Source organism: Solanum stenotomum, chromosome 3 (assembly GCF_019186545.1).
Source record: "Solanum stenotomum isolate F172 chromosome 3, ASM1918654v1, whole genome shotgun sequence".
Classification (NCBI taxonomy): Eukaryota; Viridiplantae; Streptophyta; class Magnoliopsida; order Solanales; family Solanaceae; genus Solanum; species Solanum stenotomum.
In genome coordinates this window covers 6,044,819-6,066,147 of record NC_064284.1, presented here as the reverse complement: position 1 = coordinate 6,066,147, position 21,329 = coordinate 6,044,819, and the positions used below count along the sequence as shown (strand labels likewise).

Here is a 21,329-nt window from a genome sequence, read left to right as displayed (position 1 = left end):
GCTGGGTTTGCACTTTCTACTGAAATAGAGGCTTTTTTTTCACACTTTCTACTGGTATTCATAGCCATTTTGGAATCCGAAAGTAATCTTAAAAGAACATGATTCATTATAAAAGAAGCCAGTTCACAATTTCACTTGCATGATTAATCAATTATTTTTCATTCAACATTCCATAAAGATACACCTCCCTTTGGTATATTACATATTTGAGGGGCGATAGAGCCCATATTCTTTCACGATAAAAATCAATGACTTATAAAGAATTACAAACGCTATCAAGATTCGACAAAATATAATATGTATATATATATTTGTGGGTGCGGAGGCACGATTTTGAATTTATGGGTTCTGGATTTAGAAAAGGCAGCTTATTGGGTTCTGACTCTACTGAATAAATTATTAATTCAAACTAAAGGAACTTTTAAACAGAAATACGCGGTTTGGGGTTGGGTTCTACTGAACTCGTAAACAGACTTGTAGCTCCGCCTCTTTGTGGGTGTATTTATGCATTCCCTTCAACTGATTGAAGAAATTTCACAGTTGACCTGGCCAACGCATCCATTGGGTCGACACATTTCTTCAGAAGAGGATCGTCTGGAGGTAACAGATCACGCATGTCATCTGAGGCAATTATGATAGTGTTAACTGCCCTTACCACAAGAACTTGTAGCGCGATTCTGAACAAATTTTGTGCCCCTTCAATGTCCTTCCTGTTCAAGGCTTCTAGCGAAGGGATTACTGTGTGTTCCATAGTTGCCTTATCTGGCAGCACAACTTCAAAACCCTATACTCAGTAAAAGCCGAATAAAAAATGACCATCAGTGATAACTCCAACTGTTGATGAATAAATCACCTAACTATAGTATTACTGTGCCATTGAACATATCCAAAACTTGATGTTTCACATGCCTGCTAGTTGGTAGTAGTACTTAGAGGCTTACACACACACAGACTTTCACACAAAGGATATATATATATATATAGCTTCCTTTGAGACAAGAAAATTGACAAGCATCTCTAATTAGGGAAATGATGAGAACTTTTTTTAAGAAATGGAAATGATAAGAAGATTGAAGCACTGTCGTCCAAATACCTACAGCATCTATCACTGTGACGCTTAGAACAGGGGGCTATCTTGTTTCTCTCTGGATATGCCTTTGATAGCATTCCGTGAATAGTCACAATACTCAAAATTGATTAACCTACATGTCTACATAAGACAGATCTTTACCATTGAAGGTTTCCACGACTTTAATGCTCAACTCCCTATTTATTGCTACTTCTAATTGAATTGCCTGACAATGCATATCAAATCCGGCTGAAGAAAAACATGTCTTCCCTTCACCATCATATCGAAGCTTTGCTGGGCAAAGATGAAATATCCCTGCTCTGTTTGTTCTTAAGTTGCTTCTGAAGAAAAAAATTCAAGTTACTTTGGTACGTCTAAACTGCAAACTGGCTAGGCCCTTCTATGCAACAGCTCGGAGAGGTTCAAAAGTATAAAGGCAAAGGTGTTGTGGCATAAAGAAAGAATATGAGAAGACATGGGCAGTTTTTTTGCTGCAATTACTTCAAGGGGGGAAAGAGGGAGCCGGCTGATCATTGAAAACTAACTTTACACAATTCTCCTTTCTGAGTGGCACTAAACATACGTGGAATCATGCAGGGCCGGCAATCTACAAGATTTGCAACCTATCAGAATACAAACTGTGGGACTAGAAAATTATCAGTATATGCATTGTATAAAGTTGCAAAATCAATGCTCAATATAGCACTGAATGAAATAAATTAAAGGACTGCTGAGCAGTTAGTTTCCAACAAATTATCGCATGAAGAGGAGCCTAAGACCCATGTCAAAAGGGTAACTGACTAGTTTCATTATAGACTGTTTTTTCTTCTCAGAGGGAATGATCACATGAAGATCTCAAGATCATCTTACAAGTGGGATTACTATATCATTGAACAGCAAAATATATAAGTGCTACTTAGATATTTCCTATCTCGTGGCACTCAAAGCACAAGACTGGACATACAGCTTATCCTATTAGCATACCATCCTCCCATGATCAATATTATCCAATATAAGTTCTTGAACCATTATGATTTCACAAGTTACAAGGTTGTTAGAACAGGATAAATAAAGGAAAGATGGTTGTTTCTTGAACTAGTCATATACTGAAACTGATACACATAAATAGATGGTTGAAACAATCACATAAAGGTATGACATAAAAAGTTACAACAACAACTGTGGATACCTCATTTTGAAGTTTCTCCTGATAAAATCCAGCAGACAAAGTTGCATCCGAAGCCAGAACTCCAATGCGCAGAGTACTCCCAGCTTCTAGTGGTCGCAAATTCGCTTCTTTGAGCTCCTTGGCCACACACTCGCCCATATGAAGGACAGGAACTGAAGACCCTAGTGCAACCTCATCATGCCAAGAATGTGATATGTAACAAGGCATGACAATGCATCTAGCTCCAGATTTCTCAAGAAAGATCCTTTTGTGCCTAAGATTTTCAACAACTGGAGCATGATCTTTTAGTAAGTTTTTATTTTTACTAGTGAGGTAAGAACTAGAACCTCTTTCATGGAATGAAAGCTCTTTGTTAAGAACAGGATCGGAACAAAGAACAAAGGGAATGTCATTTCCACCATCTTTGGAACTCCATGTGACAAGCTTGCTCACAAAATTAAGAGTGGTTCCAATGGATAACCCCCCAATGATCCCTATAGCATTTTTATGGGTGAGCAAAACAGAAGAATCTGGGCGCTTTGAAGCCGCACCTAAAGGAGAATTCTCCATTGAGTTGGCTAGATTTCTGCTTTCTTCAGTTTGTGAGATGATGGATGAAGGAGGTGTCGCAAAAGCTGAACTTTTTCTTGTTCTGTTATGGCTATGGTGGCTGTTCATACGAGCTAACGTACATGTTGAATAATTCAATGAACTGAAAGATATCATCATTCTTCTCTACAAAGTTCAGGCCAACTTTTCTAAACCTGAGAGAAAGAATCTCTTTTTGGGTAAAAAAGATGTCAAAATTACAAAAGTGCAGCAGGGGTAGTCCTCTTAGATCTGATTCAATAAAAAACAGTACCCATTTTTACCTGAAACAGAATTCTTGAACTTCTCTTGCTTTATCCTAGAGATAGAAAACAAAGGAATAGCAAGAAATTTGCAGCAAATGTGAAAACCCTCCAACAGCAGCTAGCCATTAGAAGCATAAAAACACCTCTGCAAGTGCAAATTTTCTTATGATTCTGAGAATATTCTCAGCTTCCATGATGCAGCCGACTCTTTAGTTGGGGGTCAATGAACTCTCAGCACAAGATTCTTTGTACTAGAAAAGAATCTGAAGCTAAAGGTAGTAACTTTTCCAAGTCACCAACAAGCTTTACCCCAAAAAGAATTTGAGAAAAGCAAAACCTTGTATGAAGCGAAAACTCAAATATTTTTCTTTGTAAATGAGAAGAATCCCTAGTAGGACGGAGATCTTATTGTTAATTGCAGTGGGACAGCTCCATTATTCTCCAATCAGTTACTCCACCGATTTCTACTGCTCATTATAGAAGGAATCTCTTTTATGTTTTATCTTTCTCAATCACATTTTCCTATTTGCTAAACAAATAATTAACCCATTGAATCAAAAAACAAAAAGACAGAAATCCTTGTTACCTAGTGTAGGATGGTGCTTTGTCTTGCCGCTGCTGGGTCCCACCATATGATTCATCGTCAGTGAGGGCTAGGCCCATATTAGATTCTCTATTGGAAAATGAAAAAATCATCTGCTTTTTGGGTCTTTGGTTTCTAACATATCATCTGCTGTACTTTATACCATGAATTCGATCAAGTTACATCTTGTTAAAATATAAAAGGAGTAATGATCACTCAACCACAATCCTTATTGATATCAATCTTTCTTCTGTATATAAATTGCAGGTGTTAATAATTTTTAAAGAAAACTAACTTCTAATTGCACAAACACGATGGGACCTACTATATTTACTTAATTTTCTCTATAAGTAATGACTAATGACACCACAACAAAGAAAAGACTTCTATAGGAAACATTAATATTTTGTCACCATGATTGAGGTATGAAAATAAATGCCCCAATGGCTGTTTGCCACTGTGACTCAGTGCTTGGTACTTGTCAGCATCAAAATTACTGCAATATAGTAATCACTTTATGAAGAAATATTGATAAGAAAGTATTGCAACCTTAATGTATGACCAAAAAAAAAAAAAAGTGGCAATCAATTAGCTAGCATATCTAACTCTAGTTATCTTTTGCTTTTGTTCATTTCTAATAGAGGCCTGTTGTTTGGAGAAACGTATCATCTTTGTGACATCTGCTCTGATAGAAAAGAAGGCAGAAAGCAAAGCAATTAGCATAGTTGGGTATATGACTACACTTGCGGAATTCCTAAAAAGTACTTGATTGCCAAGACCCCATGTGATGAGAAGAATCCCAATAAGACTAAATCTCCCTGATTTCATTAGACCCAATAGTGCTCCTGCCACCGACAAGTAACTTCCTACTATAACCTGTGTCACCCAAAACCAAAAAAATTACTATAAAATTAAACACAAGTACTGAAAAAGAAGAACCCCCAAATTCAAGCAGAATTATAAATTGATAATTAACCTCTAAGTTCTGGAGATCATGAGTTAGATAAGATTCCTTCATGTTGGTGAATTTGTAGGCTTCTAGAAGCTTCCCATAGCTTGGGATGGCGTTGTTCTTATAAATGGCTTTTGCTACTGCTCCTGGGTAAATCAGGGCTTTTACCATACCTCCTGGAACAACTCCATTTGCGTACAATAGAGACAGTGACACTTCAATTGGTGTGGTACATGTACCAATTCTACAAGGGAATCTGCAATCAAAGCCATAAACTCTGAATTTTCAAAAATGCAAAAGGCACAATGATAGTCTACTAGCTTGATTCGTGCCATTAACAACATTAATTAAACCAATAACCAATCAATGTGAATACACTGCATTGCATTGCGAGTATTAATAAGTATTCCCAATCAAGGTCAATTTTGTAAGGGCGTTCAATATTCCATTTACAAAAACCTAACATTTGTTGGAATGGAGAATTGATTGAAAAGTAAATTAGAACCTGAAAAGTGGGAGTTGGAAAAGTATTAGAAGAAAGTATAGCCTGGACGAGACGAAATAGAGGTCCCGTGCCCATTTCTTTGATGTAGACGCCATGCCAATTGTCAAAAGCTACGAAGTGTTGCTGAAAAGGGCCATAAACCTTTTTTCAAATAAGGAAAGAAGATACAGACGCTTTTTTGTTGGGCCACGGAGACCCTGAACGGTACCCATCACTTGCTTCCATCATTTTCCGGGTTTTTTTTTTTTATATATTTGGCAAAAATGACACAAATGTATACAAATTTTATTTTGTCATTGTAGCCTTGGAAAAAAAGCATAGAAATCGACATCCAAAAGGAAGTTTACTTTTCAAAAAGGAAAAAAATCTTAATTACGGTTGATATTGAATATCATATCAAAACTACATATTTTGATATCACACATGATATTTGGTATGCGTTTTTTAAATTTTGATATCATGTATTATAGTAATTATATATGTAAAAGGGAAAAAGCTTAAATATGTCATCGAACTTTGAGAAATGCTCATCTATGTCATTCGCAAAAGTTTGGCTCATATTATTCTATTTTTGTTTGAGAAAATGCTCATTCATGCCATTATTTGTTAACTGAAATGACATAAATGAGTTAAACTTTTAACGGATGGCATAGATGAACATTTTCTCAAAGTTTGATGACATAGTTGAACATTTTTTCATTTAAAAGATGATATAATCAATGACGTGGCCGAATCATAATTTACCACGTATCAAAAATGATTTTGCAAAATCAAAAATATTTTTAGTTAACAAATAATGGCATGGATGAACCTTTTCTCAAACGAAAATGACATAGATGAGCAAACTTTTAATGAATGACATAGATGAGCCTTATCTCAAAATTCAATGGCATATTTGAGCATTTTCTTTATATAAAATTTATATATATATATATATTATAAATACTAGCAAATATATAAGATAATATTAGTACAAAATTAATTATTTAGACGCTTGATCTTTGACTACTCTATCTTGATTGAAATATTAATTTTGGTAATTGATTAACAAAGGAAATTATTTGTACTTTATTTTGAATATGTATACGTGTGTAAGGTGTTAGTATGATATAGTTAAAACGTTTCTTGAAAATTTGAAATCATATAAGTATTTGTAAATTAAAATCAAATTATGATTACAAAATTAATGTACCATAAATGCCGATCCGAACCATACCGATTTGATCCGATAATAAGATAATATTTGAAAATCAAAATTACCAAACTAATTTTTTTTATGTCATACCCCTAAACGTAATTATACCTCCTGTTGGCCCTCTTTTGACAATATCATAGTAAAGGGGTTTACATAGAAAATCCTATAAATAGTACATTTTATACAGATTAATTTAGAGTCCAGTTGCAGTACCATTTCAAGTTTAATTTGGATTTATGGTATATTAAACCAATAATAATACTATGATTTAACTGGGAAAGAGGAATTTAAGGTTATAATGACAACCAAATTCTCAGAAGAACTAGGCGTGCACGGAAATTTTTTTCTAGCAAATTACGTAAATTACAAGGGACTAAGACGCTTTCTTAATTTCTTACAAAAGGATAAGTCTTAAAACTTAAAGATTATCTCTAAAAAATAATCATAGTTCGAAATATTCAATACTTAATTAATATCTTAAATTATAGGTTGATTTTTAAGATGATGACTCAATCAATCTAATATCATCTAAAAAAAATCACATTTTTATTGGATTTCAATTTTTCTTCAATTAACTTTATAAAATAATAATTATTAGTTGAGTGACCATATGGTAAATAAGTGTTCTAAACTTCTCCGTATTATCAACTTGTAAATTAATAATTTATAATAAAATGTCCCTGAAAATGCGAAAGGGATTGAGGTCATTATCATTATATAATTTAATAAGTCAAAGACGGGAAACTCACTCATGTATGATCGTGTCAAACATATGAGGTAGATAATCATCATCAATCAATAAGTTTGGTCATATAGGTGAGGCATAATATATTAATATATATTTAATTTAACCTTAGCTGATATATATATTTTAAAATTTTGAATATATATCTATTTATATATTTGAGGATAAATTAAAAAATACGTTTATATATTAGGACAGTAACTAATGTCAAGTTGACGGCTGCCCGTACTGCTGCAAGGGCTGAGGGCAGAGTGGCTGCTCATATCTTTTTGGATACGTTATGATGAGATCACTTTAGCATCTTCTACTTTCATTATCCAGAATTAAAAGGATGGCTACAAATTGCACTTCTTTTTTCTATCTTTCTATTTGAACTTTGATGGCTCTTGGGCACTTCCAAGAACTACGTCTAAGCATTAAAATATCCAGAAAACAACAAAAACAGTACCAAAAAAATAACAGACCTTTGACATTCACATGATGGTCACGCATCTCTATGCTAAATCAAAAGCCTTCGACTACTCCTTTTGTTTCAATTTATTTATCTGGTTTTGACTTGATATTAAATTTATAAAAGTAAATTCTTTTTCTGAAAAGTATGGTTTTAATCTTGGGGTTTGTGTAAAGTTGGAACAGATGCAAAAGAAAAGCAAAATAAATAAATTGAAACGGAGGGAATAATTTATTTCTCCTTCAATCATTGCTGAGCCACAATCACTTGCAGTTTGTGCCACATATATAGTCTTCCATATCTCCATGTAGCAAAAGCATTTAGGACGTCTGACGATATGTGGAGCAACCTTCCTTTTGAACTCCTAGCCAACATTTTCTCTTATCTTTCTCCTGATTCATTAGCCAGGGCTAAATCCGCCTGCAAGAGTTGGCACACATGTGCTAACAATTCACCTTCATGGGCTACGCTGCCATGGCGGCAATATCCGCCGTGGTTTCTAGCATTGCCCACACGCAACCATGGGCATTTTATTTGTGCTCACAACCCAATTAATGATTCTTGGCATCTATTGCCTCTTGACTTCATTCCCAACCCAATTCGCCCAATTGCTGCAGTTAATGGCCTAATACTACTGAGAGAAACCACAACTACTAGCCTTCAATTAGCCATATGCAACCCTTTCACTCGCCAGTTCAGGCACCTCCCAAAGCTAAATGTCACAAGGACTAATCCAGCTGTTGGGGTAATATCACTGGATTCAGCAAACTTCCAGGTCTATGTTGCCGGAGGAATGTCAGAGGCAAGCAGCGTCGGAGGAGGTGCCTCATACGAGCCCAGCTTAGAAGTGTACGATTCTGTTCACGAAAACTGGAAAACAATCGGATCAATACCGATGGAATTTGCAGTAAGGCTAACAGTTTGGACCCCAAACGAGAGTGTTTACTGCAACGGCATCCTGTATTGGATCACCTCAGCCCGGGTTTATACTGTAATGGGATTCGAAATTAGGAACAAAAATTGGAGAGAATTAGGAGTGCCGATGGCTGACAGGCTTGAATTAGCAGCACTGATAGAAAGAAATGGGAAATTATGTCTTGTTGGTGGAACTAGTGATGCAGGGGCATGTATATGGCAGCTTGAGGAATCAAATAATTGGAGAATGATTGAGAAGGTGCCACAAGAATTGTGGGCAAAATTGTTTGGAGGTAAAGGAAGATGGAGTAGTATTAACACCAGATGTGTGTGCATTGGTGGGGCAATGTGCTTGTACAAAGATCTTGGATCAGGAATGTTGGTTTGGAGAGAATGTGCAGAAAATGGTACTAAATGGGAATGGCATTGGATTGAAGGGTGTGGTACAATTAAAGGGGTGCACTTGCAGAATTTCCCCATTAAAGGACTGTTGCTACATCCCTATCTTGCATCCTCCAACTTCTTGCTGAATGAATGAGCTCCAAATTCTTTTCTCTTCCCAGTTCCAAAAACATATATACTACACCAACAACAATGAAATCCCATTAAGTGATATCTGGTCATTTGGGAGGATAGATTGTATGCAGATTTTATCATTATTTCAAACTGATAGTGTTTTTATAACATTAATTTGTTAACTTGGCGTAAATACTAAATGGAAATAAATATTTACTCCAATATATACTAAATGGAATTTCTTAAATGTCTTGCATTTGATGCTTGGACATTTTACTGATTTAATCTTATACTAAGTAGGCGTTTGGCCATGCGATATCATATCACGATATGGTATCGCGAGATGGAATCAGCGTTTGGACATGCGATTTTAAGTTGATTTCATCTCATGATTTCATATCATGAGAGGTGATACCACATTCTCCAAAAACCATGATATGGAATTATATGGTGATTTCATATTATGTTTTGAGATATTTTAATACAATAATTGATCCATGAGTTTATATTTTGTTAAAAAAACCTCACATTTATATCTACTAACCATTTGTTTCATATGTAAATAAAATTTATAATCACATCATTACTTTTTAAAATTTATTATTCTCACCAACATATAGTCACTTTAACTCACACCTCACGATTGTGAAACTTTTCAACATTCACTTGAAACAATTAATCGACATGTTAAAATAGTTGCCGAGGCAATTAGCAAGATGGCACCAACATTTATACACCAAAAAATATGACTGGTGTACATTCCAAAATTCGACATAATACTCGATTTTGATCTTGGTTCAAGGTAAAATTTCAATCACATTAATAAATTTATTTTATGGCCTTAATAAGTGAACATTCATATTTTATGTGTAAGTTATTAGTATTTAGTTACATATTTCCTATCAACTTTGTTTAAAGAGATAATATTTATTTTATGACTTTGCATTGTCTTGGAAGCACTATTTTTATTACTCTTACAAACATTATTTTTATGAAGTGCATTCTATAATGCTTCCAATTTATTTTATGTTCACTAAACTAATATTGATGTATTTTTTATTTGGTAGGATTGTGTTGGTGCGATTGATGAAACATATATAGAAGGGGAGGTTCCTAAACCGGTGCAACAAGCATATCGTAATCGCAAAGGAAGAAATCACAAAATGTCTTATGTGTTTGTGATTTTGATATGCGATTTACATTTGTTGCTGCTGGTTGGGAAGGTACTGCACATGATAGTAAAATACTTGAGAATGCACTTGTTGAACCAACTTCACAATTTCCATTTCCGCCACTTGGTAACTTTAAATTACATCCTTAGAATAAATATTATTTATTTACACAAAGTTGTCTCATTTACGTCACATATGCTTTTAGTAATTCTTTATAAAATATTTTTTGGTAGATAAATATTATGTTGTTGATGTTGGTTTTCGAAACACAAAAGGATTTTTAGCTCCATACAATGGACTACGCTATCATTTGCAAGATTACCGAGGAAGTGAAAGAGAGCCTCAAAATGCCAAAGAACTATTTAATTATAGGCATTCATCTCTGCGTAATGTGATTGAACGGACTTTTGGAGTTTGGAAAAATAGATTTAGAATACTGAAACAAGGCATGAACCACTATGATATTGATACACAAGTGAAAATTGTCATAGCTTGTGCAGTGTTACATAATTATTTGCGAGAATACCAAAATAGTGATGAAATATTTATGGTCTATGAACATGAAGATATAGTTGCGGAGGATATTGACCAACAAATGTCTCAAAGTAACAATGTTGGTTCGTCTTCTCGGTCACATGATCGAGAAATACAAGTTCAACGTGAGGAAATTGTCCAACTATGTGGGAGGATTATATTAAAGACTAGTACACTACAATTTATGTTCATTTTTTTTATTAAACTAAAGTTAGATGAAACAATTACTTAAGTGGAGAACAAATAACTTTGTAATAATTTATTATGCGATTTTATAATTTTTTGTTTATTTGATAAGATTGTATAAATAATTGGGGATATTTTAATAGTTTTACAACTTATGGAATTTTTATGTTTATGAGAAAATATACAACACAAAAATTCTATATCGCATGTCCAAACAAACCTTCAATTTCATATCATGATTCCATATCATGATATCATATCGCATGGCCAAATATTTAATATCCTCGATCTTATTTTATTCTTCTAGAATAACCAAAGATGTAAAATATAGATGTTTTGTTGCGAGCATCTTAAATTGCACCTCCTGTTTCTCGTTTTATTAAATTTAATTAAATTACTTTTCATCATTGTATATCACTCGTATAATTTAACATCTTTGCGTTAGCTGATTGTATTTATAATGATTTATCTTTAAAAGTTAAAACAAAAAGGCAAAAGAAAAAGATAAGACAGGCAAAACCTAGTGCTTTTAAGAGGAAATTTTACTATCATGTGATTGAGTAGTTATACTAAAGATATTTACCGTATAAAGTACAAAAATCCCAATAATTGGTGTTAATTATATTTTATTCGAAAATTTCTCAAATTATAATAATCTTAAATTTGTTAGAATTCATGGATACATTGCTCCTTCGCCCAATACACAACAAACAATACATGAGTTATGTATGTATCTGATAGAAGTAGAGTGATGTATCCGTAATGTTAAGAGAGAGAAGTAAAAAGAAGATTTTTGTAATTAAATTCAAATGATAAGAATTTTTAAAAAATTTGTTATCTTAAGTAGTGTAATTACGTAATTTAACCAAATGCTTCCTTCTTCTAATGACCATTGACCACCTTGTTAAGAAAGCGCACCAGGCCTTACCCCAAAGGCCCACTCAGGAATAACCCACTCTCTGTTATTCATCCAACTAATGTCCCAGGATTTCTCCCCTCAAATTTGATCTTGACGTTTTTTTAGATTTGGTTGAAAAGTGATTAATAAATGGTATTTTTCTATAGAAGAAGGTGAAAGGCTAATAATGATACATGGGAATACCTAAACCTTACATTTTTTTTATTTTTTACTCTCTGACTTAAATTTACAATCTTCGAATTGGAAGTGAGGTGCTTACCATCCTTACTAGCCATGTTATAAAGGGAATAGAGCGTGGGTTTTCTAGCAAATTGAGAGGGGAATAACGTTTAAAGAATAATGATAATGGTTGATTTAATCCCACTAGTTGACGTAAGGGATGTTTGGCTAAGTTAGGGGAATTAATTTATAAGCACTTACAAATTATATATAATATTTATATATTTGGTAAACATGCAAATTACCTCAAATTATTTGTCACAATTTTTTTCTTTTTGAGTCAAATTAGATAAGTTTTTAATCAAAAATTTATATTTTTTTCACCATATTAATATGAAAAAAAATGTATCTTATATATTTTTTTTATATAGTTTTCAATATCTAAATTTTAATTTTAAAATATTAAATTAATCTAATTCAATATAATTCTAAAATAATCAAATTGATTCTCAAAATTAAGCATAACAAATATTTTAAGAACCGGGTGATGTATAAGTTATAAATAGCACAAGTTGGTAACCCTCATGATTATGATAACTCCATGTTTATTTCATTTTCATCATTCGTTAGGTTGGTAACCCTCTCGTTTGTCTTCTTACTCATGGTCTTTTGTGGTTTGCGTTGTTAGCTTCCACATGCACCTAATTATTTTGATCCTAACACGTTATTCTCCTAATATGCATATATTATTTTGTAAATAGTTTTAACAATATATTAGTAATTTTGATAGAAATAACTTATCAATATTTTATACTAAACATATCAATCTTTTATTACCCCCTCTGTCCCTAATTATTTGGCCACTTTTGAATTGACGCAACTATTAAGAAAACAATGATTGACATGGTGAGTTTACCATTTACCCCTATTAATTATGAAGTGGATGAATTAGTTATCATGGGGTTAGCTATCTTGTGATAACTTATCCCGCCATGTATATGGGATAACTTATCCCGTCACTATGATAAAATGGTGGGATAAGTTATCCCAAACATGGCAACCAAACAAGATACACAAATTTTATCTCATCATTATTTTCTTATTTCATCACTATTTTTTTTTAACTCTCACACCAAACGACCCCTAAGTGTTTCAAGAAATTCTATCTTTTTCAAAGTGATTAATTGAGAGTATAATAGGTAAAAAGAATTTGTCATTTCTTGATTTGTTAAAATGGACAAGTGATTAGTGACAACTAAAAAGGAAAAGTTGACAAGTAATTAGGACGGAGGGAGAATCAGTTTCAGTACTTCAATCCAAATTGAATTCCTACTTCCTTGCCATGGGTATCTTTTAGGGGTTTGGCATTTACTAGGCACTTCATAAGGACAAGACAACAATTTTGGCCATCAATTAAATAAGGCAAGAAGCCAAAAAAGCAACTTGAATCTTCACAACAAATGGCTAATGATAATGAATGTTGATGATGTGATGATTAAATGCTTTGACATTGATGCGTGGTGTGGGGTGCTATGAGTGTTTATAGACTTTGAATCTCTCTCACCGAATTCAAAATCCTAATCATACATCAATTAACAAATGAGAAAAATAAAGCTTGCTTAGTTTACTATTTTTTCCATTTTCAAATACTTATCATATGAAGCGAAACATGACAATTGTAACAAATATTTGAGACGGAAGAAAGTAATAATTGAGCTGAGTGGGAAAGTGGGCTTGAATTTTTCACCTATTGACTTCTTCTACACTTTGACATAAATAAACATTAGAAAGATGAAAATAAATTAAGTTGCCATGATTGAAAGGAACACGCAAATTTCTACGTAACGTTGATGGTGACGAGGCCCAATTGGCTATGGCTTTAGTGACTTTTGATTAATGGAAAAGTCCACATGCATTTGAATACTCCTCCCAACAAATGTTGTAGGCCACCTCTTAATTGGCATTTTTTTTAATCTAGTGATGTGGACATGTGAATAATCGAAAAGGATTAAAAATACAAAAGATAGAATCATTATCTTGTAAAATTGAAACCAAATTAACATAATTTTCTGCTTAATTAACATTTAGCAATCAAACAGGATGTGCGTGTCTATTTGTTTCATTTTATATAAGTTAAAATATCTATTTATATACATAGAAAATTAAAGGACATAATGTCAATCGAAACCAATAAATGACACATTTTTATATATTTTGCCGATTAATAAAGTTGGGATTCTAAGAATTTTGTTTCAATAACACTATTAAATGGTGAAGTAGCTAGAACCCATAAATTGGATAGACGGGAAATTAATATGTTGAGCCTTACATAGCTAATTTACCAAACCCTATGGCCTATGGTCTCATAGTCATTCTGTTTTAAGTATAATTAAGTGTGTTGACTTTCCCAATATTTTTTTCCTCTTTGTTGTAGATCATTTAAACTTTCATTTTAACTGTCAGTTTGATTTTTGATTTAGTAATTTTTTCCTCTAACCCTCAATTTTTTCTAAAAATAATTAAACTAGTTCAGATAACTATTGATCGAATTGAAAAATTAGTAATAAATAAATGACACTCTATAATTGAATTGCTAAAGATTAGATCTTTTCGATAATGACTCCGGATTATAATCAACAGCAACAATAATAAATACCTTCCCACAAATAGGTTCTGATTAGGATAGAAAATGATGGTAAATACACAATCTTATTCCTATATTATAAAAGTTGAAAGATTATTTTCAGCACACCCATAAAACATATTTGGAATATAATCAAATAGATTGAAATTTATTTCTTGAGTACATTTAAGAATAGGCTGATTTTACAAATTATTAGCCACAAATGTAACCAATAGAAAACAACAACCATGTCGATAATGGAAACAATCGAAGGAATTATTACACTTTTACCCAAACGTAGCCGTATTTTGCAAATTTCTACAATTTGACCAAAATCATTTAGGCCATGAAGAAAAATAAATAAGGACAACAAAAAAAATCATTAAACAAACGAAGAAACAGACAATTTGGCAGAAGCGCAGAGGTATATTATTTTTCAGATTCCTATAATCACAGACTTTTATTTTCATTTATTAATTTATTGATATCAAATAGTCACAGAGTTACAGTCAAAACGAAACCAGTGAGTCAGAATTTTTTTTTGTAAATTGAAGTATTAAACAAAGCTTGAATTCATAATTTAATGTAAAAAAAAAATAAAAAAATTGATCAACACATGCCTTATTAAGTATCATTAATTAGGTAAAAGAAATAATGCTCAATAAAAAATTACATCTAATAAATTCATTACGCGGGGAGTTGCCGAACGGCCGACTACCTTCAGCCGCCTGTGAGCTAATCATAAAGTTTAATTTTGAAACATGAATAAATAATTTACATCTGAAAAAAGAAATAAAAAAAATTACACTTGGTAAATCACTTTAAAAAATTATCTTATACTAGTAAGTATGGATAAAAAACAAAAAAATAAATAAAGTGAGTAACAACAAATAAAAATATATTAATTCTAATGGTAAAGACAATTATTTAGATACATTTTTGTTCTCATGGAAATTTTTTATTATTTATAATATAACATATTATGCAAATTATTTCAACGATAACTTGGCCATTATTGTAAAATACTGTTACGATGGATGACTAGTATAAAAAATTCTAGCTATACACAAGGGCGGAGCTAGGTGAGTTCGTGGATTCAGACGAACCCAGTAACTTTTTCGTAGATCCTATATTTTTACTAGAAACTTAAATAATAACTTGTGAACCCCTAACAAAATTGATTGACAACACAATGTTAAGAAAGGAGAAGAAAATTTAGAACCTCCAAAATTCTAATATTGATTTCGCCTCGGACTATACATAAATTCCAATATCTATAAAAAAAATTAGTATTATATTATATCACCTAGAAGTATTTATGAATCTTGCAAATAAGGTTACCTTATCGCGAGTCTGAAACAAATAAAACTTAAAGATTATTTGATTAAGAAAAAAGTACACTAATCTTATACTTCATTCGTTTCAAATTTCAATTTATGTGAGATAATTTAATTTGACATGAAATTTAAGAAAAATAATAAAGATTTTTGAAATTTGTGATAATAAATATTTGTATAACTATAAATTATTTTATTAAAAATAAATATATCTATACTAATCGTGTACTTAACTTATCTATAGAAATGATTTGATTCGCAATTTAAGTTATTCCAAAAATATATTTATACTTTATTTGTGATGGAATGTATAAATTTATTCTTATCTCATCTGATATTCCATGTGTGCCATTTCTAAAGTGGACAACTAAAAAGGGACGGAGGGAGTACTACTTTTATAACATTGGTCCCATTCCCATCTCGTCCATTCTATAAATACGGCACTGGTACACAAACATGTGAGGAAAAGTCTATCCACAATAGCCAGAGCCACCATACTTGTTCTCATACTCCTCATCCCAAGAAAGATCTACACTGCACCACTATAAAACAACAAGCAAAATTCTGGTACCTCATCAATTTTGATCATTTTCTGTATATGATGGCTGGATTACAGAGATCTGCGACGTCGTTCCGGCGACAAGGCTCATCAGGATTAGTATGGGATGACAAATTAGTGACAGCATCAGGTGAATTGATTCAGCTTGGAAATCCACGAGGAGAAACTACTATTAAAACTGATAGAGAAGGAGAAGAAAAGCCTAAATTGGAAGTGTCGGTGCCTGATAAGGCTTCATCAAAAACGGCTGGATCCATGGAGAGGAGCCGATCTAATCGCGGTTTCCGAACTGGTAAGGTGTCGCCGGCAATTGAACCGCCGTCTCCTAAAGTATCTGCATGTGGATTCTGTAGCGCTTTTGCAAAGAATGATAAATCTAACCGTCGACCTAAATCCGGCAAGCGTAAGATGTAATATTATTATTCCGGTGAAAAAGGGATTAGGTCAGAATTGGATGGCGCAAGTAACGTTCATCTCGATAAGGATGAGGTGTGAGAATTTTGGTGCTAGATGACAACTGTACTACTTGTTTTATGCATTTTTGGCTTTTTCTCTGCCAGATTTGTTCTTCTTTAGGTTCGCAGGGGACAATTTCTTCCAGTGGCTTACTTTTTCTGATTGCCTGGATAATCGATGTGCATAAGCTTTAGCTTTTTTCCTTTTTCGTTAAGCCGCAATGAATCATTTCTCGTTGTACAAAGTTGAATCTGAAATTGGGGCCATCTCTTGCTTTATCTTCTGGTTATGTGAATTGAGTATATCTCATGTTTTATCTTCTGTATACAAGTATGCTTATTGTATACACTATTTCTCTCTCCCCATATATTATACTATGTATACGTTACTCCTCCCTTCATTGAGTTCTGATTTTCATTTTTGGGAGCTTGTTGATTCTGTCTTGCTGAAAGTTGAATAAAAAAATTACTGTATTTGTTTTTGAAGATTTGACACCGAATTTTGATGATATTCAGTTTGAACTCCTCATTAGGTAGACCAAATTTTACCAAATCAATACACATTCCTAATATGATCAATTCCGTGAGGTGAAGAAAATAGTCGAAAACTGGTAAGAAATTAAAGGGGAACTTGCCATTACTAGCATACAATCACTACTCTACTCTGTCTTTGTTGATCGATTACTATTACACTGAATATATTATTGTTGTTGACTAGTTGTTAGTGCACCTATATTGGGGAGAAGAAAGGTAACAGAACCACAACCCGTTCAAGGTTAGTAACGGAAATTGAAAATCACGAGGTCTTCAATTTAATTTTTTTTCAGAGGCAAAGAAAAAACTAAATAATTTCTTCCTCTGTATTGAAGTTGATGGTTAGGTAGCAATTATCCTATACAGTTAATTAAAATATGTTGAAGCTAACTAGAATTTTACTGTCATAAAAACACTAGAGCTTTTTCCCGAAGATGCCGCAATTGTGAAAGACGTTTTCCTACCCCTTTGCGGCAAAATCACATGTCACATGCTGATGCTACACCAACTAAAAAAGAACAAAAAAAAAAAAAAAAAACACTTGATTGCATGAAAACAGTACACCAATGTGTGTCTGTTATATAGGTTTATACTTTCTTAATCATGGTATATTTTAATTTAATTTGTATGTTTACATCAATTTATAACTTAATTATTGCTAATTAGCAGGATTTGATACACGTTACGGATTTGAGAAATTAAGTACTACTCTATGCTGTCCTCTCGTTAACCTCGTCGTGTTAATGTATGATTCACTAATCAATCTATTATTACGTCCTCCTATGTTAAGCTCAACATTTCTCACATGTTGCGTCGGACACTTAGCCCGACAGACTGTTCCAACAGAACCGTGAATAATGATTAGAACAATTCCTACCTCCAACAAGATCTTCCTCCGTCTCATTATATATGACTTTCTTTTTCTTTTAATCCATCTCATAAAAAATATTATCTTATAATAATCAGAAATAATTAATTTTAAAATTTTACTTTTACTCTTAATGAAATGATAAACACACAAATATCTAAATATTATATTAGACCGGATATTTCAAAATAAAATTCTTTCTTAAAAATTGTGTTAAGTCAAATAATGCCTATAAAATAGGAGAGAAGGAGTAATAAATAAAGAGATATACGAATGAACATAAGAGAATAATTTTATTAAAAAATACTAGTAATAATTTTAGAACTCTTTTTTCCTTTTTTCTTTAAAGAGTATCTATCATATCCCTGCTTGATAAAAAAAAACAGGAGCATGTGTCGAACTCACGCATGGGACACTTTATCTTTACTCCTTCTTCCTCTGTCCCTAATTACTTATCTACTTTTAAATTGACACATATATTAAGAAAACAATTAATGATATAATGAGTTTACTATTTTACCCCTATTAATTATGAAGTGGATGAAAAGTTTTACATTTTTCAAAGTAATTAGTCATTTAATCGAGGGTATAATAGGTAAAAAAAAAATTTATCCTTTCTTGATTTGTCAAAATGAATAAGTAATTAGAAACAACTATAAAAGGAAAAGTGGACAAATAATTAGGGACAGAGGGAGTATTTAATTAATAAATCATCATTGCATATATATGCCTTGAGAGAAACATTTCCTTCAGCCGATAACTCGGAATGGAGGTGGACGGACCTGACCAATTCACGAACATGAAACTGCAGAGAAAGTCTCAAAACATCCTCATCATTGGGATTTTAAATATAGCCGCCACAAAATAGATGGCTAACATTCATGAATTTGACCCACACATTATTGTTTTTTAGTGGGCCTATTGGTCCTGCAGTTGAAGTCCTACTCCTGGTCTCATCATAATTTATTTTCCATCTGTTTGGAATGCAATTTTTGTTACAACTACTAGGAAAATTCCATTGACGGATACTAATTAATTGGATATAACAATTTTAATGAAGAATAATTAACAATTCTTTTAATTTCTGTGGTCAATAAATTGGTGAAAAGATGAATGGTCAAGTAGGACGTCATTCTGCAACAGAAAGAAAATCATGCCAAATACAATAAGCATTCAACAAAAGTGTAAAGTATGAATTTCATATAATTCTTGTTTAGCAATGTCAACCAACTTAAGCAATAAGCTAATAGGCATCTTTTTGATCCATAGGCTCAGAGAGGTGTAAGAATTTTTTTGACAAGACAAATGTATTATATTTGCTTTGCTTTGTTCTGTCAGATTTTGTTCCTTCGGTTCTAGAGGGGATAGTTTATTTAGGTCTCTTGCTTTTCTTGGACGCTGGGTAATCCTTATGTACGAACTGTATTACTTTTTTTTTTTTTTTAAGAAAAGATCTTTTTGAGCTGCTTAGAATCAATTTTCAATGTGCGAAGATCGAATCTGAATTTTAGAATATTTTTGCTTTATCTTATTATAGATGTTATGTTTAATTTGTTTCCCCCAACCCAATTTGCACACTTTTCCATTTCGTGGGCACATTTTTGGTTTGATTTTCATTAAAGTGACTTGTTGAAAATTGAATTAGTTAGCTCGTGAGAGAAAAATTGTCAAATACCATATAAGTAGACCAAGAACCTTTGAATCCATTGATGAAACCCCAACACCGCACGCCCTGGACCAGACATCTAGAACTTGAGCAATATAAGATGGGCCCCAACATAAAAAACAATAAAGAATTGGGTGGGCCTGACTGTGATACCATGATAATGAAGTGAATATTGTGTCTAACTAAACTTCAAAAGCTACCTTATGACGGAAAGATTGCCCTAAACCATATAAGGTGACCAAGGACCTTTGAATCATGAATGTGTGACTACAACAAGTTGAGACCAAATTTAGACACTAGAAAGAATACTTTTGAGTGTATCCTTAGGTGAATTATATTTCACCAAACCTATAAGTACATTCCTCTCGAGGCTGGCAGTTGACAGGATCAATCTCAAGAAGTGAAGTTAGCATAAGAAAAAAAAAGTCAAGATCAGTAAGAAAGGGAGACTTCATCAATATAATTGCATACAATCACTGCTCTATTATTCTCTCAGCCCTGCTTTGATTTCTTTTTTTGAGTCGAGAGTGTATCAGAATTCAAAACAAACCTCACTACCTTACAAAAGTAATTAAGGGTGAATCTGGATACTTACTAACCCTAGACTCCATTTATGCGATAACACTAGGTATGTACCTGTGGTGTGTGGGGTAAAGAGATAATTTTATGGCCCACATTTGTTTGTAAAAGACAGGGGAGACCAAAGAGTGCTGCAAGTATGAAACATTAAATTCCTGTACCCAATCTGTGTCATCACATGCTACACAAACAAAATTGCATGCAGCCCTCTCGTTTCCTATATATTTATTATCTATGTTCTTAGAAGAACCATTGGGTGCTGAGAACATTTCATAGCAAAGAAACATCCTGTTTTCTAAGTAGATAGCATGTTTCAATCACAAGCATGGGAATGCGTACCTCTTTAATACTTTTTTTTGCCTCATGTGTACCTTCTGTATAAAAACATACAAACATGGAATGGTTTTCATTGACAATTCGTGAACATGAAAGTGCTGTGAATATCTCAACTTCACATATTCCTCCAAGATCTAACATGTAGGACTGATGGCTGACATGCATATATATATATTGGGGCCCTAAAGACATTTCCAGATCATGCAGTATGTTCCCCCATTGAAGACCTTACCTGATCTCATCATATCGATCCATCGTTATTCACTGTCCTTCATTTGTTTGACATCCAAATCTGGTTTGCATATATACTCACCAGTTAACTTGGTCAGCTTAATTAATCACCATTGTTGCATTTGAATTTGAATGTTTTCAGTTGGTCTTCAATCAGCTGAGATTTAAGTGCTGCTAGAAGGCTACTCTGAATTCCGAACAACACATGCATGAATTGC

General features: G+C 32.9%; 4 protein-coding genes across 5 annotated transcripts; 2 read left to right on the top strand and 2 right to left on the bottom strand.

The window, feature by feature from the left end:
- Positions 1-135: 135 nt before the first annotated feature.
- On the bottom strand, positions 136-3,636 carry LOC125857938 (uncharacterized). 2 transcript variants are annotated; one of them, XM_049537601.1, is made up of 3 exons: positions 3,110-3,636; positions 2,259-3,015; positions 136-784 (listed from the first exon to the last, which is right to left on the bottom strand). In XM_049537601.1, the coding sequence occupies exons 2-3, from the start codon at positions 2,964-2,966 to the stop codon at positions 503-505; spliced, it is 990 nt and encodes a 329-aa protein (XP_049393558.1). In that variant the 5' UTR covers positions 2,967-3,015; positions 3,110-3,636; the 3' UTR covers positions 136-502. The 2 variants fall into 2 exon arrangements, with proteins under 2 accessions (XP_049393558.1, XP_049393557.1); XM_049537600.1 differs by having other exon boundaries at positions 2,259-3,001.
- LOC125857954 (uncharacterized) lies at positions 3,292-5,294 on the bottom strand. The gene is made up of 3 exons (XM_049537615.1): positions 5,132-5,294; positions 4,651-4,882; positions 3,292-4,550 (listed from the first exon to the last, which is right to left on the bottom strand). Exons 1-3 carry the CDS (start codon positions 5,224-5,226, stop codon positions 4,263-4,265), a joined length of 615 nt encoding a protein of 204 aa, XP_049393572.1. The 5' UTR covers positions 5,227-5,294; the 3' UTR covers positions 3,292-4,262.
- Positions 5,295-7,736: 2,442 nt separating this feature from the next.
- On the top strand, positions 7,737-9,104 carry LOC125857937 (F-box protein At5g49610-like). The gene has a single exon (XM_049537599.1). The coding sequence runs from the start codon at positions 7,860-7,862 to the stop codon at positions 8,973-8,975; it is 1,116 nt and encodes a 371-aa protein (XP_049393556.1). The 5' UTR covers positions 7,737-7,859; the 3' UTR covers positions 8,976-9,104.
- A 7,172-nt stretch (positions 9,105-16,276) lies between these two features.
- LOC125857968 (MAPK kinase substrate protein At1g80180) lies at positions 16,277-17,176 on the top strand. Its single transcript, XM_049537629.1, has one exon. It carries the CDS (start codon positions 16,482-16,484, stop codon positions 16,854-16,856), a length of 375 nt encoding a protein of 124 aa, XP_049393586.1. The 5' UTR covers positions 16,277-16,481; the 3' UTR covers positions 16,857-17,176.
- Positions 17,177-21,329: the final 4,153 nt, after the last annotated feature.